General features: G+C 41.7%; 2 protein-coding genes across 2 annotated transcripts; both read right to left on the reverse strand.

The window, feature by feature from the left end:
* Positions 1 to 253: 253 nt before the first annotated feature.
* Positions 254 to 1,319, reverse strand: LOC120910368 (olfactory receptor 50-like). The gene has a single exon (XM_040322128.1). The coding sequence runs from the start codon at positions 1,317 to 1,319 to the stop codon at positions 378 to 380; it is 942 nt and encodes a 313-aa protein (XP_040178062.1). The 3' UTR covers positions 254 to 377.
* A 12,273-nt stretch (positions 1,320 to 13,592) lies between these two features.
* On the reverse strand, positions 13,593 to 14,525 carry LOC120910369 (olfactory receptor 50-like). Its single transcript, XM_040322129.1, has one exon. It carries the CDS (start codon positions 14,523 to 14,525, stop codon positions 13,593 to 13,595), a length of 933 nt encoding a protein of 310 aa, XP_040178063.1.
* Positions 14,526 to 16,940: the final 2,415 nt, after the last annotated feature.

Consider the following 16,940-nt stretch of genomic DNA (forward strand, 5'->3'; position numbering starts at 1 on the left):
AGTGTAGCATGACCGCGCAATTGCCATTCAAAGTGCGACAGTGCTGAAAGCTGAAAATTGGCTTGGGCGGGAAGCTGCGTAAGTACCTGGTATGGAAGTGGTTAAGTTGATTCGCTTCTTCTCTCTTTTGTAAACAATATAAGAAAACTTCATTGTAATTCTCTTTCTAAATCAAATCAATATTATTTTGATCTTTTGTCACGGGGCCCTTAAAAAGGCATGGAACCCACTCTGCCGGGTGCCTACTCTGCCTATTTGATGATCCGGCACTGCTGATGAGGGATTTTTAACACCGTGCCAAATCCATGTTAAAATGTTCTGTCCCTTTGTGCACATGGCTCTAATACAGTAGATTACTTACAGTATCTGGCAAATAATTATTCATTAATCATATTCCATTTCCTTTTTAGATACTTTATAGCATTTAAAATATCTTTGTTCCTCAAAGTGTAGACAAACGGGTTGAGCATTGGAACCACCGCTGTATAAAGCAAGGTTAGCAGTATGTCCATTTCCTTAGAACCTTCAGATTCTGGTTTGCCGTACAATATAACGATTGGACCATAGAATAATATTACCGTAGTGAGGTGGGAGGTGCAACTGGAATAAGCTTTCAGTCGTCCCTCTGAGGAATGAATTTTCAGTATGGTGGAGATGATGAACATGTAGGAGGTCATAATAAGCAGAAAAGGAAAAGATGCCAACAGTACGTCCTCGCATAACATAAGTATGTTTCTACTTGTAGCGTCACTAGAGGTTATTGAATTCAGTGTTTTCTGATCACAAAAGAAATGGTCAACCTTTTGTGTGTGGCAGAAGGATAACAGAGATGTGGATAACACATTGATTGTTGAATTAGTCACAGATATAAGCCAAGGGGACAAAGCCAATGAAATGCATACATCTTTACTCATGAGTAAGGAGTATTGTAAGGGCTTACAGATTGCTACATATCGGTCATAGGACATGGAGGCCAGTAGAAGCAAATCACAAACACCTGACAATGAGAAGAAGTACACCTGAGCCATACAGGCAGAGAAAGACATCCGGTGGTCATGTGTTAGGAGTATGGAGAGAAGTTTTGGAAGAGTGACTGAAACATATATAACATCACTAATAGCAAGATTACTCAAGAAGAAATACATTGGAGTATGGAGCTGGGGAACCCAACACACCAATAGAGCAATGGTCATGTTTCCAAGGACAGTCATCAGATACATCAATAGAACTGCAGTGAAAAGGAGACATTTTCCAGTTTCAGAGATAGAAAATGCTGAAATGTAGAACACATTTTCTGTACTGTTTGTGCATTCCTCCATCTTTTTTGCATAAAAAAAAATAAAATATAGTTGTTATTTTTTGAATATATCTAATATGAACAATGTTTGTTCCATATAAAATGTTTTGCATTTACGTAGAAACAGCTAAGAAGAAATCCTGTACATGATCGACCAAAAGTATGATTGAACAGGTTGGTCCAATCCTGTCATTTCACCTGGATAACTACCTTAGCCAAATCAGTCAATAGCTTTATCTTTTAAAACACTAACACTAAATTCAAAATCCTCTTCAAGAGCTACTGCTGCAGAAAAACCCTCTTTATCTAACACACGTCTGGTAGTATCAGGGGCCTGGCTCCCCAGTGAACATAGTAATGATGTAGGGGCCTGGCGGAAGGAACCAGAGTGCTTGGCAGAAGACCAGAAATCTGACAATCCTGGAAATGTGTCAGTTGAAGAGGATCTTCTGGGCACTGTAGCTCATGAAAAGAGCAAACACTGGTGGCACAAGGAAGCCGGTACCTGTATTTTCTGTTTTTAAACTCCAGGGCCCGGATTCATAGACACTGGCGCACATTTATGCCGCTGTAGCGTATCTCCTTTACGCTACGCCGGCACAGCGCAGTAAGGCAAGCATGGAATTCACAAAGCACTTCCTCCCAAAACTGCACTGGGTTTCCTAGGCGTAAGCCGGCGTAGGTAGAAGTGGGCGTGAGCCATGCAAATGAGGCGTGACCCCATGCAAATGATGGGCCGAGCGCCAGACAGATACGTATAACGAACAGCGCATGCGCCGTCCCGTGGGCGCATCTCAGTGCACATGCTCACAATCACATCGGAACAACTGCCTAAGATACGCCGGATCACTGCCTACGGCGTGAACGTAACCTACGCCTAGTCATATTCACGTCCAACGTAAACTACGTAAAATACGCGGGCTTGTGTTCCCTGGTGCAGCCCTTTGCATGGATGCTGCTGAGTTACACCTCCTTTATGGGGCTTAACTTTACGCCATACGTACAACCTACGCGCAACCAGTCGTAGCCTGCATCGGGCGCAAGTACGACCGTGAATCGGCGTACCTCCCTCATTTGCATATTTGAATAGAAAATCAATGGGAGGGCCACATGCGTCCAGCGTAAATATGCGCCCTCTCTACGCCGGCGTAGGCAAGTTACGTTGGTGGAATGAAGCCTGTTTTTAGGCGTATCTTAGTTTTGTGGGCATGGCGCACAGATACGACGGCGCATATTTGCACTTACGCTGCATATATCGAGATACGTCGGCGCAAGTGCTTTGTGAATCCGGGCCCAGGTCTTCTTTCCTCTATTTTTCCAATAAGGAGATAAAGTCAATAAAGTCAACCCGTTTCAGGGGAGAGGACCCCTTCTTCAGGGTTATTGCTGCATGATATTTCAATGGGAAAAAGCTTCTAAGCTGGATAGATATTTACAAGGTATCGGAAGGCAGATTGATAGAATGACAGCTGTGGTTGCAGGTGTGTGAATGTTTGGAAATGCTTATACTATTAAAGTGTCAGTTTTTTTAAATTTACTGTCCAGCTCTCCACCTGTTTGGCCTTGCCCATCCACCTGTTTGGCCTTGTCCAATGCATTATTAAGTGTAAATGTTTCCCTGAACTTCCTGTCAGGGAGTACTTCACTACAAGTTACCTGACTGTCCTCAAAACTATATTGCATCTTCACTAGCACTATGCAAAATACATTCATGCTCAGTCCTTATAGCTGCTGTCAATTTCTTCCCTTGGGGTGTGTATTTGAAAGAAGACACTCCCCAGTTTCCACTCTTGGTCCCTTCATGCCTTGAACTTTAAAATATTACACCTATCCTCTTTCTATGCAAGAGCAGGCAGCATCTTGACATTGGGTTTTAGTTCTCAACCGGAGGGTAACTCCACTCTGCAAGGCAATGGGGCCACCATAGAAGAGGAAAACTGGGGCAGTGATGTTTGAACCAGCTCAAAGAGGATGAAAGGCAAGATTATAAACCAGCAGCAGACAAATTAAGTGCTGATTTTATACTTGTATAGGGTGCAGTGCCAAAATGTAATATGAAAACAATCAACAAGTGAGAAGAAAAAGAGAACTCACAAAAAAAGTCATTCACCATGAAACTCAAGTGAATATATAAGAAAGTGCCCCTTTAAGAGCAAATATCATATATTGTAATATAGTAAAGTCTCCTAATTAAATCCACATGTCTGTGTGTTTCTTCCACCAAATAAAGAATAATGACACCACTGTGTTATGCAGCCACCATCAAAGCACGCTTACCGACTCCCAATCTGCATGTAGGTAAGCAGCAAACAACACATGTTAAACTTAAAGCCAACAAGCTCTGTAGGACTTCCTCAGTTATAGGAGCCAAGTGAACTTCCTCTTCAGAAAGCCATCCACACACCCCCTCTCTGGTCAGACACCCCATCACTCTCACAAGTTTGTGTGTGCTGAGGAGTGAAACCAAAACATATCTCTTAAAACATAAATCCCTGGGGTGGAAAGGCAGGAAGGGCATTTCAAAAAAGAGAAAACAATATTTTTAAGCATTTCGAAGTGAAAATTGATTTAAGCAGACATATAACCAGCAAATTAATTAATAAACTACCTCATACCCATCCCCCCATACAGTCACCCATGTTTTTAGAAGTATTTTTTAAATCCATATGTGTCGTGTAAAGCAATATTAAAGGCTAAATTCACCTTTCTGAACATGATACATGTTACACCCGTATTTCGGAGCATGCCCCCCCCCCCCCCCTGAATTAGTCGTGTATTCAAGGCTTACATAAGTAGCAGCACCATTTCTGTTTTTAAATCATTTAATTTTTCATGTCTATAGGGTGAGCACAATATATATATATATATATATTTTTTATATTATTATTAATATGTCTTGTAAGTTCTCGCTAGAAATTTTTTAATCATAGGTGATAAAACGTTTATTTGGAAACAACTATTCACCATTTTCCATTCTTGGTCCTCCAAGCCTTGAAAACATTATGCCTATCCTCTTTCCTTGCTGTCTTGAAGTTCACATACACAAAAGTTGTTGTTTAGGGTGTGTCGTGCAAATAATTAGCTTCGCCTATAAGCAAATAATTCTGTTGCGCTAATAAACACAGTTACGGTTCTTTTGTATAATTCCGGGAAGGCACAAACACAGAGGCTGGTATCACGTTGAGCTTAAAAGTCCTGCTGGACTAGGACAGGTCTTGTTTTTTTATAGGGCTGAAAAGGGTTTAACAAAGAAAGGTGGTGGCTTCACAATCAGCCAATCAGACACTTGTATAACTTCAAAAGAACCATCCAGACACTTGTATACTTTAAAATAGATATCCAACAAGCTCACCCATATACTCTGTAATAGCTTCAAAAAATTTGATAAGATATGGAACCCATAGATCAGCTATAACTCGACTCTGTAGGGAACTCCAGGATGACCCTCTCTTCCTCTCTCTTCTTTCTTTTATCTGTTTAGCTTCCTTTTTCTCCCTTTCTCTCCATTTCCTTCTTATTTATTTCTGTTTCTGGTATTTACAGGTACGATACTTTTGATAGCTTATGTGGCCTCACACTATAGTGAGCCCTAAGATAGTCTCAGGGAAATTCACCAAGACTACTCGGTGGCTTCCCAACCATCCTTTTCTCTAACTCAAACCCGTATTCAAGTTCTCCATCACTTACTATATGTGATGGCATTCTTGATCATTGATGGGAAGTACCTGTTCAGTCCCACAGCACTAAGTTGTTTGTTTGGCCTTTTGTTTTTTGATGTAAGGATAAAAGTTGAATATATATTGGGGCCTTATTTACTATGTATCTATGATGCTATGTCGACGACCTGAGAGTCAATTGTGTTGCATTATTGTGTCTGTTCATACCAAGTTTTGTTTCTTTTCCAATAAAAATATTGAAATATAAAACAGATATCCAGCAGTGACATATGCAATCGTTAATGTGCAGACTGCAGAGCAACGTGTGCAGTATCCCGTTGCTCTGATCAGGGCCGTGTGTCCCACCATTACCATTGGTGCGAACCCTACTCCATGAGGCTCACGAGCCATGGCTTTGTACGGTTCTACTATTGTTTCCATGTACGTGGGTCTATTTGCCGGGATGCAGTCACTATGAGGTGGCCAGTCTCTTGGTGAGGCATTTAAGGGAACATCCCTTACATGGTGAACAGATCTCCCGCATCTACGGGAAAGGTTCTGCAAAAAACGGTTCTCCACCGGTGTCTGTATGTGCGGACACGCTCGCATGAGCGTATTGCAGCAAAACTGACACTGGGAGACATCTGATAATATACATTAATAAAAATGTACACAGCAGGTGAAATGTAGGTGATCAGATGGTGTATGTATAAAGAAAAATGCAGAGATGGGCTACAGAAAAAAACAAAGTATACCATGGCTTGATTTCGTTTTTTTATACTATCTTGTCACTTACCATTTTTCATAGGTTAACCAGAGGACAACAGTCTGAAGGACCATTTTCATCAGTCAAAACCGATCGTGTGTGGGCCCCATAGGTTATTTAACCATAGGTTAAAAAAAAGCCAACTTGCTTTAAAATTAACCTATGGATTCCTAACCGATAGATCAAAACCGATCGTTAGCAGGCACGACCATCGGTTAAAAATCCACGCATGCTCAGAATCAAGTCGACGCATGCTTGGAAGCATTGAACTTAGTTTTTTTCAGCACGTTGTTGTGTTTTACGTCACCGCGTTCTGACACGATCGGTTATTTAACCTATGGTGTGTAGGCGTGACGGACCATCAGTCAGCTTCATTGGTTAACCTATGACAACGGTCCTTCAGACCGTTGTCCTCTGGTTAACCTATTGTGTGTACAAGGCTGTACTTAACCCCATGACAAGTGACTATAGGATAAAATGACTGTTGAGGTTTTGCTAACTTAATCATCTCCCCTTCCACTAGAATGTTGATTGGATACTGATAAGGACATCCCTCTGCTTTCCGCTCCTGGAAGAAAGCTCTAGACCAGGGGTCTCCAAACATTTTAAACAAAGGGCCAGTTTATTGTCCTTCAGACTTTAGGAGGGCCGGATTGTGGCCAGCAGGAGTAGAAATTGAACTAGCATCAGCGAGAGTAAACATCACCACATTTGGTATTGGGAGGGGGAAGGTAGCCTCATTGTTGGTATCCAAGGGAAGAATAAAGCCCTCATTATTTGTGTCGGTGGGAGAAATGGTGCTCCATTTTTGGTGTCAGATGGCAGAATAGTGTCTTGTTTCAGTGGGAGGAATAGTGCCCCAAGGGCCGGGTAAAGGCAAGCAAAGGGCCACGTCAGGCCCTCGGGCCACAGTTTGGAGACCACTGCTCTAAAATGACAATATTTTACAATGCAACACCATATTGATGGCCATCCTATCTCAGTTTTAGTTCATGTACACAGGAAATTAAACAAAAAATATTTCATATACTTCTACTATAAGATCTAAAATGTAAAATTTACCAACGCAAAAAGATAATATAAAACAGATCAAAATAGCTGCTGAACACACCAGGAAAATGTACAAAAAAATCCCAGATAATAAAAATAAAATAATATAGTACAGCGCTAAAGTAACATCATCAAATAAGTAATGATTTTTTCTTACTTATTTGATGAAGTTACTTCATTATATTATTTTACATACATATATTATTATTTTACATACAGTATACCTATAAAAGAAATATGTAAAAATACACCCAAGTGTTTCAATTATCAAACAGCAGAAATAATTTAGTTTTTTATATGCATTTCTTCTTCCATCTACTTTATTTCAATGCATTTATAAACCATCAAAGGATCATAGTTAAACCTATATCTCAATCATACTTTTAAGTATGTCTACATAAAAAAAAAATGCTGTGCACATAAGGGTTATAACTAGAAAGCTTTCTTGCAAACACTATGGACAGCAAATGTTACCTCACAGCATGACACATACTTAAAGGATCACAAATGTCTCCTTACTCTGTGATGATATATATAAAGAACATCTGTGGCCTAAGGGAGGACATAGATGGCACCTCAGTGGGATTAAGATACAAAATAAAAATGATTGGAAATAATGATACACTTGTGAATTAAATGATAAAGTAAAAGAAAAAAAAATATTCCAATTTAGAAGCAAATCTAATCCAGTCTGACTTTAGGTACATTTGGGGTAATATGATGGATTTGGATCAGATTTGGATCTGCAGCTTCTGTGGGTGATGATAGTGTCATTGTCTTTCATAATGTCAACAGATGTCTTGGGGGCAGAGAGAGTCAGATCCTTAGATACAGGATTGTATTCTACCTTGTGGCCAAGAAGCCAGCACAATGTATTATCTGATGCCATGATTGGTCCTATGTCCCTTCTGGCTTGCAAAGTATGTTTCAATATGGTCACCATAATGCATTGTAGCCAATATAGCCAAGATAGGCCCCACATGACCTGAGGAATGTGATGCTACAGTATGAAGGGGATTAGTGAATTTATTTTTCATTTCTTCACACTTTTCATGCCCATAACTAAGATGACACCCTTCTTGCCCATGTACAGTTGCTATCCATTATTGATTGTAATAGTTGGTCACATTCAGCTAGACTTGTTTTGTAATGTTGAAAACCTTTGGCTACTTTTCCAAGAAGCTTTGTTGGGTCTATTGGGTGCCCCCATCATGCCCCAGAATTTATAACACACAGGTACCCTATTCACCACAATGTGCTAAGCCTCATGGAATGTGTCAAGTAAGATGTTGATTATCCAAAACTAGGGATGTGATTCAAGTTCAGGTCAAGGTAGGGTTATCCTTTTGCATGTCCTGTGTTCGAGAGCACAGCAAACTATTGAGTTACTTTGCCTCTGCACCCAACCCTAATTACTGTAATGCATTTCATGAACTGTGGTCAGGTGGCCTTTTATTGGCAATAATAGGGTATTGTAAATGTTCCAGCCCCATTCCAAAGCAGTCAACTCTCCCAACAGCCTTCTAGAAATCAGTTTGTGCTGGAGTTGGATTCCCCTATTTTATTCCCAGTAAATAGACTTAGGCCCAGATTCACGTAGGAGTTACGCCGGCGTATCTCCAGATACGCCGTCGTAACTCTGAGTTTGAGGCGTCGTATCTATGCGCCTGATTCTTAGAATCAGTTACGCATAGATTTGTCTTAGATCCGACCGGCGTAAGTCTCTTACGATGTCGTATCTAAGTTGCATATTTATGCTGGCCGCTAGGTGGCGCTTCCATTGATTTAGGCGTCGAATATGGTAATGAGCTAGATACGCCGATTCTCAAAACGAACGTGCGGCCGGTGCTTTTTTTTTTACGTCGTTTACGTTAGGCTTTTTTGGGCGTAAAGTTACCCCTGCTCTATGAGGCGTACCAATGTTAGGTATGGACGTCGGAACAGCGTAGAATTTTTCGTTTGCGCAATTTGTCCGTGAATAGGGCTGGACGTAAGTTACGTTCACGTCGACTAGGCATTGAGCGGGCGCAATTTAATTAGAAAATTCGGCGTGATACTGAGCATGCGCCTGTTCGAAAAAAGCATCAATTACATGGGGTCACGATTCATTTCCATAAAACACGCCCACCACTTCCACATTTGTATTAGGCGGGCTTACGCCGGCCTATTTACGATACGCCGCCGCAACTTTGCTTTGTGAATACTGCACTTGCCTGTCAAAGTTGCGGAGGCGTAGCGTAAATAGGATACGTTACACCTGCTCACAAATACACGCTCCATACGTGAATCTGGGCCTTAAAGTGGAATTCCAGTCTATACCTAACTAATCTTAGGCCTTGTACACACGACCGTTTCCCTCAACATAACCCATGAAGAAAATTGGTGGCAGAGCTTTTTTGCCGAGGAAAACGGTCATGTGTATGTTTTTCGTCGAGAAAACTGTTGTGGACATGTTCTCTTTTTTCTCATCCGGAGTCTCAATTACCTCGTCGTGTTTCTCGTTGGGCTGGTTTACGATGAGAAACGCGTTTGTGTGTATGCTTAGAAACCCGCGCATGCTCAGAATAAAGTATGAGACCGGAGTGCACCTTCGGTAAAAGTAGCGTTCGTAATGGAGATAGCACATTTGTCACGCTGTAACAGACTGAAAAGCGTGAATCACGCAGTAACATGAGATTAGCAAAAGCAGCCCCAAGGGTTGTGCCAGTGGAATAGAACTTCCCCTTTATAGTGCCGTCGTACGCGTTGTACGTCACCGCGTTTGAGAACAACGAGATTTTGTCTTGACAGTGTGTACGCAAAGAAAGCTTAACAAGATTCTCGACAAGCCTGACAAGAACCTCGTCGAGGAAAACAACGTTTCATTTACGACAAGATTCTCGGTCGTGTGTACGAGGCCTGACTAACTAACCTTAAAAATGCTCCCTCCCCCACCCTGACACTTATGCTGACTTGCCTGTGTAAGACAGATCTGTATACTTACACATTTTGAGGCCAGTGTGAGCACATGATCTTCTGTGCCCAGGGCAGCCATCACAAATGTAACCCTTACACAGCTTTTAGGCAGGGCCTTTCTGGAGCAGAGAACGAGCCCTCCTCTCTCCTGCCACGAGATGATAAGGGGGTGGGGGTTGTTGCTGACAAACAAAACAAAGTTAACTCAAGTCTTCTCTTCTCTCTCCTGCCGCGAGTTGCTAAAAGTCAGACAAAAAAAAAGAAAAAATGAGGGGGTGGGGGGGGGGGGGGGCCCTGGGGACCATCGGACCCCTTACAGGTGTAATGCCTGTACCCCCCTGATGGCGGCCATGTCAGTGGTGGCTGCAGGGGAGAGGAGAAAGCATTGACAACAGATGGGCCACAGGAGCCTTTAGGTGATGTCACTGCTCCTAGGCATTACCAGCCATTGTCAAGCTCTGAAGGAGAGGTTTTTTTTATCACTTTAAATGCATTTCTCAAGTCTGTAATTGGAGAAATTGGTGTTTTTATCATTATCGAAGTATGTTATCGAAGTTCTATAAAATGGAAGGCCCTTTTCCTGCTACACAGTATTTCTTCACACTGTTTTTTGCATTGGTACAAGTCCCCCATGGCAGTGCCAAGTACTCAATGGCCTTTGCTTGACAAGTCTGTGCCTATTAGCCTTGAAAATGTTCAGAATTGATTTCCAAGATTTGTCCCCCCATTGACTTCAAAGGCCCCGTACACACGACCAGTTTTCTCGGCAGAATCCAGCAAGAAACTCGATGGGAGACGTATTCTGCCGAGAAAACCGGTCGTGTGTACACTTTTCGCCGAGAAACCCGTCGGGAAACTCGTCGAGCCAAATAGAGAGCATGTTCTCTATTTCCTCGTTGGGCAATGGGAACATTTGGCTCGACGAGTTTTCTGACAGCCGAACAAGGAACTCGACGAGAAAAACGATGTGTTTTGCTCGTCGAGTTTCTCGGTCGTGTGTACGGGGCCAAACACATTCGCTCTTCACTATCCAAGGCCAATCAACATCTGAAAGGCCCCGTACACACGAGAGGATCTATCCGCTGGAATTGATCTGCGGATCAGTTCCAGCGGATAGATCCGCTGGTGTGTACAACCCAGCGGATCTTTTTCCGCGGATTTTTTTCGGGCCGACCGATTTCCAGCAGATAAAAATTTCTTAGCATGCTAAGAAATCTAAAAATTGTTAATATGCAAATACAGTGCTACCTAATGTGAAAAAGGTACCAAATGTGATATTAAACAGCGCTCACAAATTAATACGTGAAAAATGAAACAACATATATAATATTAGTACAGTGACACAGTGAAAAATATGTGAATAATCCACCCTCTAAGTGAGATAATATATACGTGTCCAAAATATGTGCCAAAATTGCACCAAAAATAACAGGTTGGCAAAAAAGTCCATTAACTGACTAGGTGAACATAAATAAAGTTCATAGGTGAAAAACAGAAGAAATTCCTTCACAATCTTCAGTGAGTGCTTTCACCACACCATAGTGACTGCGTGCTTCCACCACCAGAAATGCAAACTCACCGCAACAAATGGCCTGACACTCTCGTGTTTAGGCACACAGGCTTTTTAACTGACCCAATTAATAACTATTTATGTTCACCTAGTCAGTTAATGGACTTTTTTGCCAACCTGTTATTTTTGGTGCAATTTTGGCACATATTTTGGACACGTATATATTATCTCACTTAGAGGGTGGATTATTCACATATTTTTCACTGTGTCACTGTACTAATATTATATATGTTGTTTCATTTTTCACGTATTAATTTGTGAGCGCTGTTTAATATCACATTTGGTACCTTTTTCACATTAGGTAGCACTGTATTTGCATATTAACAATTTTTTGAATTCATACTTTTATAGCAGCAGCTCATGTATATTTAATAATTTATTCATTTATTTTATTAATATCACTATAGTTCACATTTATTCTCCAGCTACGCGCAGTGAGGGTGGCCACAGTAGACGGCCTTTATCTCCACCCCCTTTTTCCATGCTAAGAAATCTATCCGCTGGAATCAGCTTCAGCGGATCGATCCGGTGGTCTGTACAGACTCACCGGATCGATCCGTCCGATTCCCTCCCTCGCATGCGTCGTAATGATTCGACGCATGCGTGGGTATCCTTATATGACAGCGTCGCGCACGTCGTCGCGTCATCATCGCGGCGACGGCGCGACACGTCATCGCGATAGGATTTCGGCGCGGATTTCGATCCGATGGTGAGTACACTCCATGGGATCCAAATCCGCGGAAATCCTCGAGAGGATTTATCCGCGGATACGGTCCGGCGGACCGTATCCGCGGATCAATCCTCTCGTCTGTACCCGGCAAAAGTGTGTTAACCACCCTGTTCTAATAAAGTAGATTCAGGTGATATCCTTTCACATTACATGATGGTAGGATAGTTTCAAAAGCTTTCACACCTTTTCTAATATTCTGGGGCAGTCAACAGCTATCTTGACTTGGTCCATGGTGATTGGAAAATGTAACTGGTTTACTTGTGTTGCTATAAATGCAACGGTATGTTGCTTGCCTTCATTAGAAATTAGGTAACAGGTTGGATAAGTAGCAAAACATCTTCACCATGACAACACAACTGCTTTTTTAATATGACTGATTTCTGATTATAAAATAATCTGGAGAAATTAGAATCTTCTCAATCATCTAGGACCAGACAGCTGAAGGAATAAGCTTGACAAACAACCATGAGTTTGACCCAAACCCAATTTAAATTAAACAAAGTTAAACTCTGTAAGCATTTTTATTCTTGTGATCACTAGATGTTTATTTTGTATATACTTATACCAACAAATGTACTATGAGTATGATATTATTTTATGTTATAGATGGATTACCCTTTTGATTATCTGAATATCTTTTATATGGCTCAGTCCTGAAGAAGCGGCGAAGAAAACGTGAAACGCATTGATGAAGATGGTTGTTGTTTTATCTGTGAATGATCTATGCACATAATTTATAGTTATTTTAACCATTTCCTGTCTGGCCATTGCACATAAATGACCAAATGGGAGCTTCCCGGATGTGGGTGACATACCTGTACATCTTTCTTCTTCTGCCGCTTGTGCACAGAAGCAAGAGGATGGGCATGCAGCGACACCTACAGCCTACAAGCCTACAACCTACAGCCACACCCCCCTACAGTTGTAAACACACATGAGGTCACACATAACCCCATCAGCGCCCCCTTGTGGTTAACTCCCAAACTGCAATTGTCATTTTCACAGTAAACAATGCATTTTAAATGCATTTTTTGCTGTGAAAATGACAATGGTCCCAAAAATGTGTCAAAATTGGCCGAAGTGTCCGCCATAATGTCGCAGTCATGAAAAAAATCGCTGATCATCGCCATTAGTAGTAAAAAAAAAAATTATAAAAATGCAATAAAACTATCCCCTATTTTGTAAACACTATACATTTTGTGCAAACCAACCAATAAACGTTTATTGCGATTTTTTTTACCAAAAATAGGTAGAAGAATACGTATCGGCCTAAACTGAGGAAAAAAAATGTTTTTTTATATATATTTTTGGGGGATATTTATTATAGCAAAAAGTCAAAAATATTGAATTTTTTTCAAAATTGTCGCTCTATTTTCGTTTATAGCGCAAAAAATAAAAACCGCAGAGGTGATCAAATACCACCAAAAGAAAGCTCTATTTGTGGGAAAAAAATTACGCCAATTTTGTTTGGGAGCCACGTCGAACGACCGCGCAATTGTCTGTTAAAGCGACGCAGTGCCGAATCGCAAAACCTGGCCGGGTCCTTTAGCTGCCTAAAGGTCCGGGTCTTAAGTGGTTAGTGAAACTCTGCCTTGTGCTCCTAGGTTCCACTTCCTTTTTATATTTTTTATAGCGTTGAAAATATCTTTGTTCCTCAAAGTGTAGACAAACGGGTTGAGCATTGGAACCACAGCCATATAAACCAAGGTCAGCAGCTTGTCTAGGTCCTTAGAACCTTCAGATTCTGGTTTGGCATAAATTATAATGATTGGACCATAGAATAATATTACTGTGGTGAGGTGGGAGGTGCAACTGGAATAAGCTTTCAGTCGTCCCTCTGAGGAACGAATTTTCAGTATGGTGGAGATGATGAACATGTAGGAGGTTATAATGAGTAAAAAAGGCAAAAATGCCAACAGTACGTCCTGACATAACATAAGTATGTATCTGCCTGTAACATCACTAGAGGTTATTAAATAAAGTGCTTTCTGATCACAAAAGAAATGGTCAACATTTTGTGTGAGACAATAGGATAATAGAGATGCAGATAACAAATTGATAGTTGCATTAGTCACAGATATAAGCCAAGTAAACAGAGCCAATGCCATGCATATATCTTTACTCATGAGTAAGGAATATTGTAATGGTTTACAGATTGCGACATATCGGTCATAGGACATGGAGGTCAGTAGAAACATATCACAATAACCTGACAATGGGAAGAAGTACACCTGAGTCATACAGGCAGAAAAAGACATCCAATGGTCTTGTGTTAGGAGTATGGAGAGAAGTTTTGGAAGAGTAACTGAAACAAATATAACATCGTTAATAGCAAGATTACTCAAGAAAAAATACATTGGAGTATGGAGCTGGGGAACCAGAAACACCAATAGCACAATTGTCATGTTTCCAAGTATAGCCATTACATATATCATTAGAACTGCAATGAATAGGAGACATTGTCCAGTTTGAGTGAAGGAAAATGCTGAAATGAAGAACATGTTTCCGGTACTGTTAGAGCACTCCTCCATTTTCCCTGCATGAGAAAAAAATATATATAGTTGTTACTTTTTAAAGTGAAAGTCCATGATAAAGCTAAAATCTCTGCATCTATAGACACCCATGATCTAATGCCGCGTACACACGATGAGAAAAATGCTCTGGAGCCTACACACGGCCGTTTTTCACGACCAATTTAAAAAATTGAATTTTTCTCGTCATGAAAAAACGGTCGTGTGTTTGCAGCATTACACTAACCTATCTAGCCCTTTAAAGAAAAAAAAAGTAAACATTCATTTTTTAAAGGCGATCCAACCCGATCCCCAGTGGTGGAAGCTCTGACATCAACGGCTGTGAAATTAATGGGATGTGACGTCACCCTAAGGTCTCGTACACACGATAGGATAGCCATAGGACAACGGTCTGAAGGACCGTTTTCATCGGTCAAAACCGATCGTGTGTGGGCCCCATAGGTTAGTTAACCTTCGGTTAAAAAAATAGGAACTTGCTTTAAAATTGAACTGATGGACGCCTAACCTATAGGTCAAAACCGATCGTTAGTATGCAAAAGCATCGGTTAAAAACCCACGCATGCTCAGAATCAAGTCGACGCATGCTTGGAAGCATTGAACTTCGTTTTTTTCAGCAAGTCGTTGTGTTTTACGTTGCCGCGTTCTGACACGATCGGTTATTTAACCTATGGTGTGTAGGCGTGACGGACCATCAGTCAGCTTCATCTGTTAGGTAAAAGATGGCACTGAAAAAAAAAAATAAAAAAAAAATTTGTGTCTTATGCAGATCACTAGTGAAAAAATACTAATGACAAAAGAGGAAGTCCAATGAACAATCTAAAGGATTTCTTCAGATGTGCATATTAAAAAACGGTGATGTGGTAAACAGTTCAATGTAGAGACAGCTGTTGAGAACGTGTTCCAGCAAAGAAATGTAGAAAAACCAAAATTAGTCCAGGATGCCTGGTGTAGCAGACCCTTACCAGAGTTAATGATCCACAGGATCAAAACGAGCGGATAGCCATACACCTGGGCTAGACAGGAAAATGGATCCACAGCCAGACACAGACACCCGAGGATCCAGCAATAGTGAACATAAAAGAAAAAAGCTCCAATGGTGTGATATTGTATGGTATATAAGTAAATAACCCCAAGTGACTGGCAAACGGACAGTGTGACATAAACCTCCACCTCAGAACACACTGGTCCTTACCAGATTCATGTGAATAAAGAGCAAAGCAATCGTGGAAGATGACTATGCAGCTGCTGAAGGGAAACCTCAAGTCCAGCGATCCTCAGAGAAGCACTCAGGGCAATGATCCAACCATCAGAGAAAAAAGGCCACAATGGTGTGATATCGTTTTGTAAATTTAATAAAATAAAATATCTCACTTACAGGTTGGTAGATAAATAACAGCAGACAAACAGAGTTCCGACCGGTACGGAACTGCTCCTCACAAGCGGTGACGTCAAACACGCCTCCTCCCAACGTTTCATCCAATAGGACTTGATCACGGTTAACCTAAGGCCTCGTACACACGGACGGACAGTTCGCTGAAAACGGTCCGCCGGACCGTTTTTAGCGGACATGTCCGCCCGGAGATTTCTGTCTGATGGTTGTACACACCATCAGACAGAAATCCGCGCGTAAACAATACGCGGGGACGTGGCCGTGCCGTCGCCGCGACGATGACGCAGCGACGTGGGCGGCCCTGGAAGTTCAAAGCTTCCAAGCATGCGTCTAATCAGTACGACGCATGCGAGGAATGGCGGTCGGTCGGACGTGTCCGGTGAGTCTGTACAGACGACCGAACACGTCCGACGGACAGGTTTCCAGCGGACAGATTTGTTAGCAGGCTAAGCAATTTTTGTCCGCTGGAAACTGTCCGATCCACCGGACAATTGTCCGCTCGGGCCTACACACGACCGTATCTGTCCACTGGAACTGGTCCGTCGGACCAGTTTCAGCGGATAGATCCGGTCGTGTGTACGGGGCCTAAGACAACGGTCCTTCAGACCGTTGTCCTCTGGCTATCCTATCGTGTGATAGACTTACTTTGCACCCACCTCCACAGAGAGGCCACGGCTGACAACTCAGCGTGGGATCAGGTCGAATCGCCTACGGAAAAAGCATATATACTGATTTTTTCTTTATAGGGCAAGATAGGTTAGTGTTAGATCGTGGGGTCTAAACAGTAGATGCAGGGATTTAGGTTTAAGCATGAACTTCCACTTTCATTTGAAACATATCCTTTCCATAAAATGTGCTTTTCAATAATATACTAACAAATTAAAATACAGCTCAAGAACTGCCCCTGCAGTAAAATCCTTTTGATCCAACCCACATATGGGAGTGTCAATTGCCTGGCCACTCGCTGAGCGTAGTAGTGGTGTAGGAGCACTCCG

Source organism: Rana temporaria, chromosome 8, assembly GCF_905171775.1.
Source record: "Rana temporaria chromosome 8, aRanTem1.1, whole genome shotgun sequence".
NCBI lineage: Eukaryota > Metazoa > Chordata > Amphibia > Anura > Ranidae > Rana > Rana temporaria.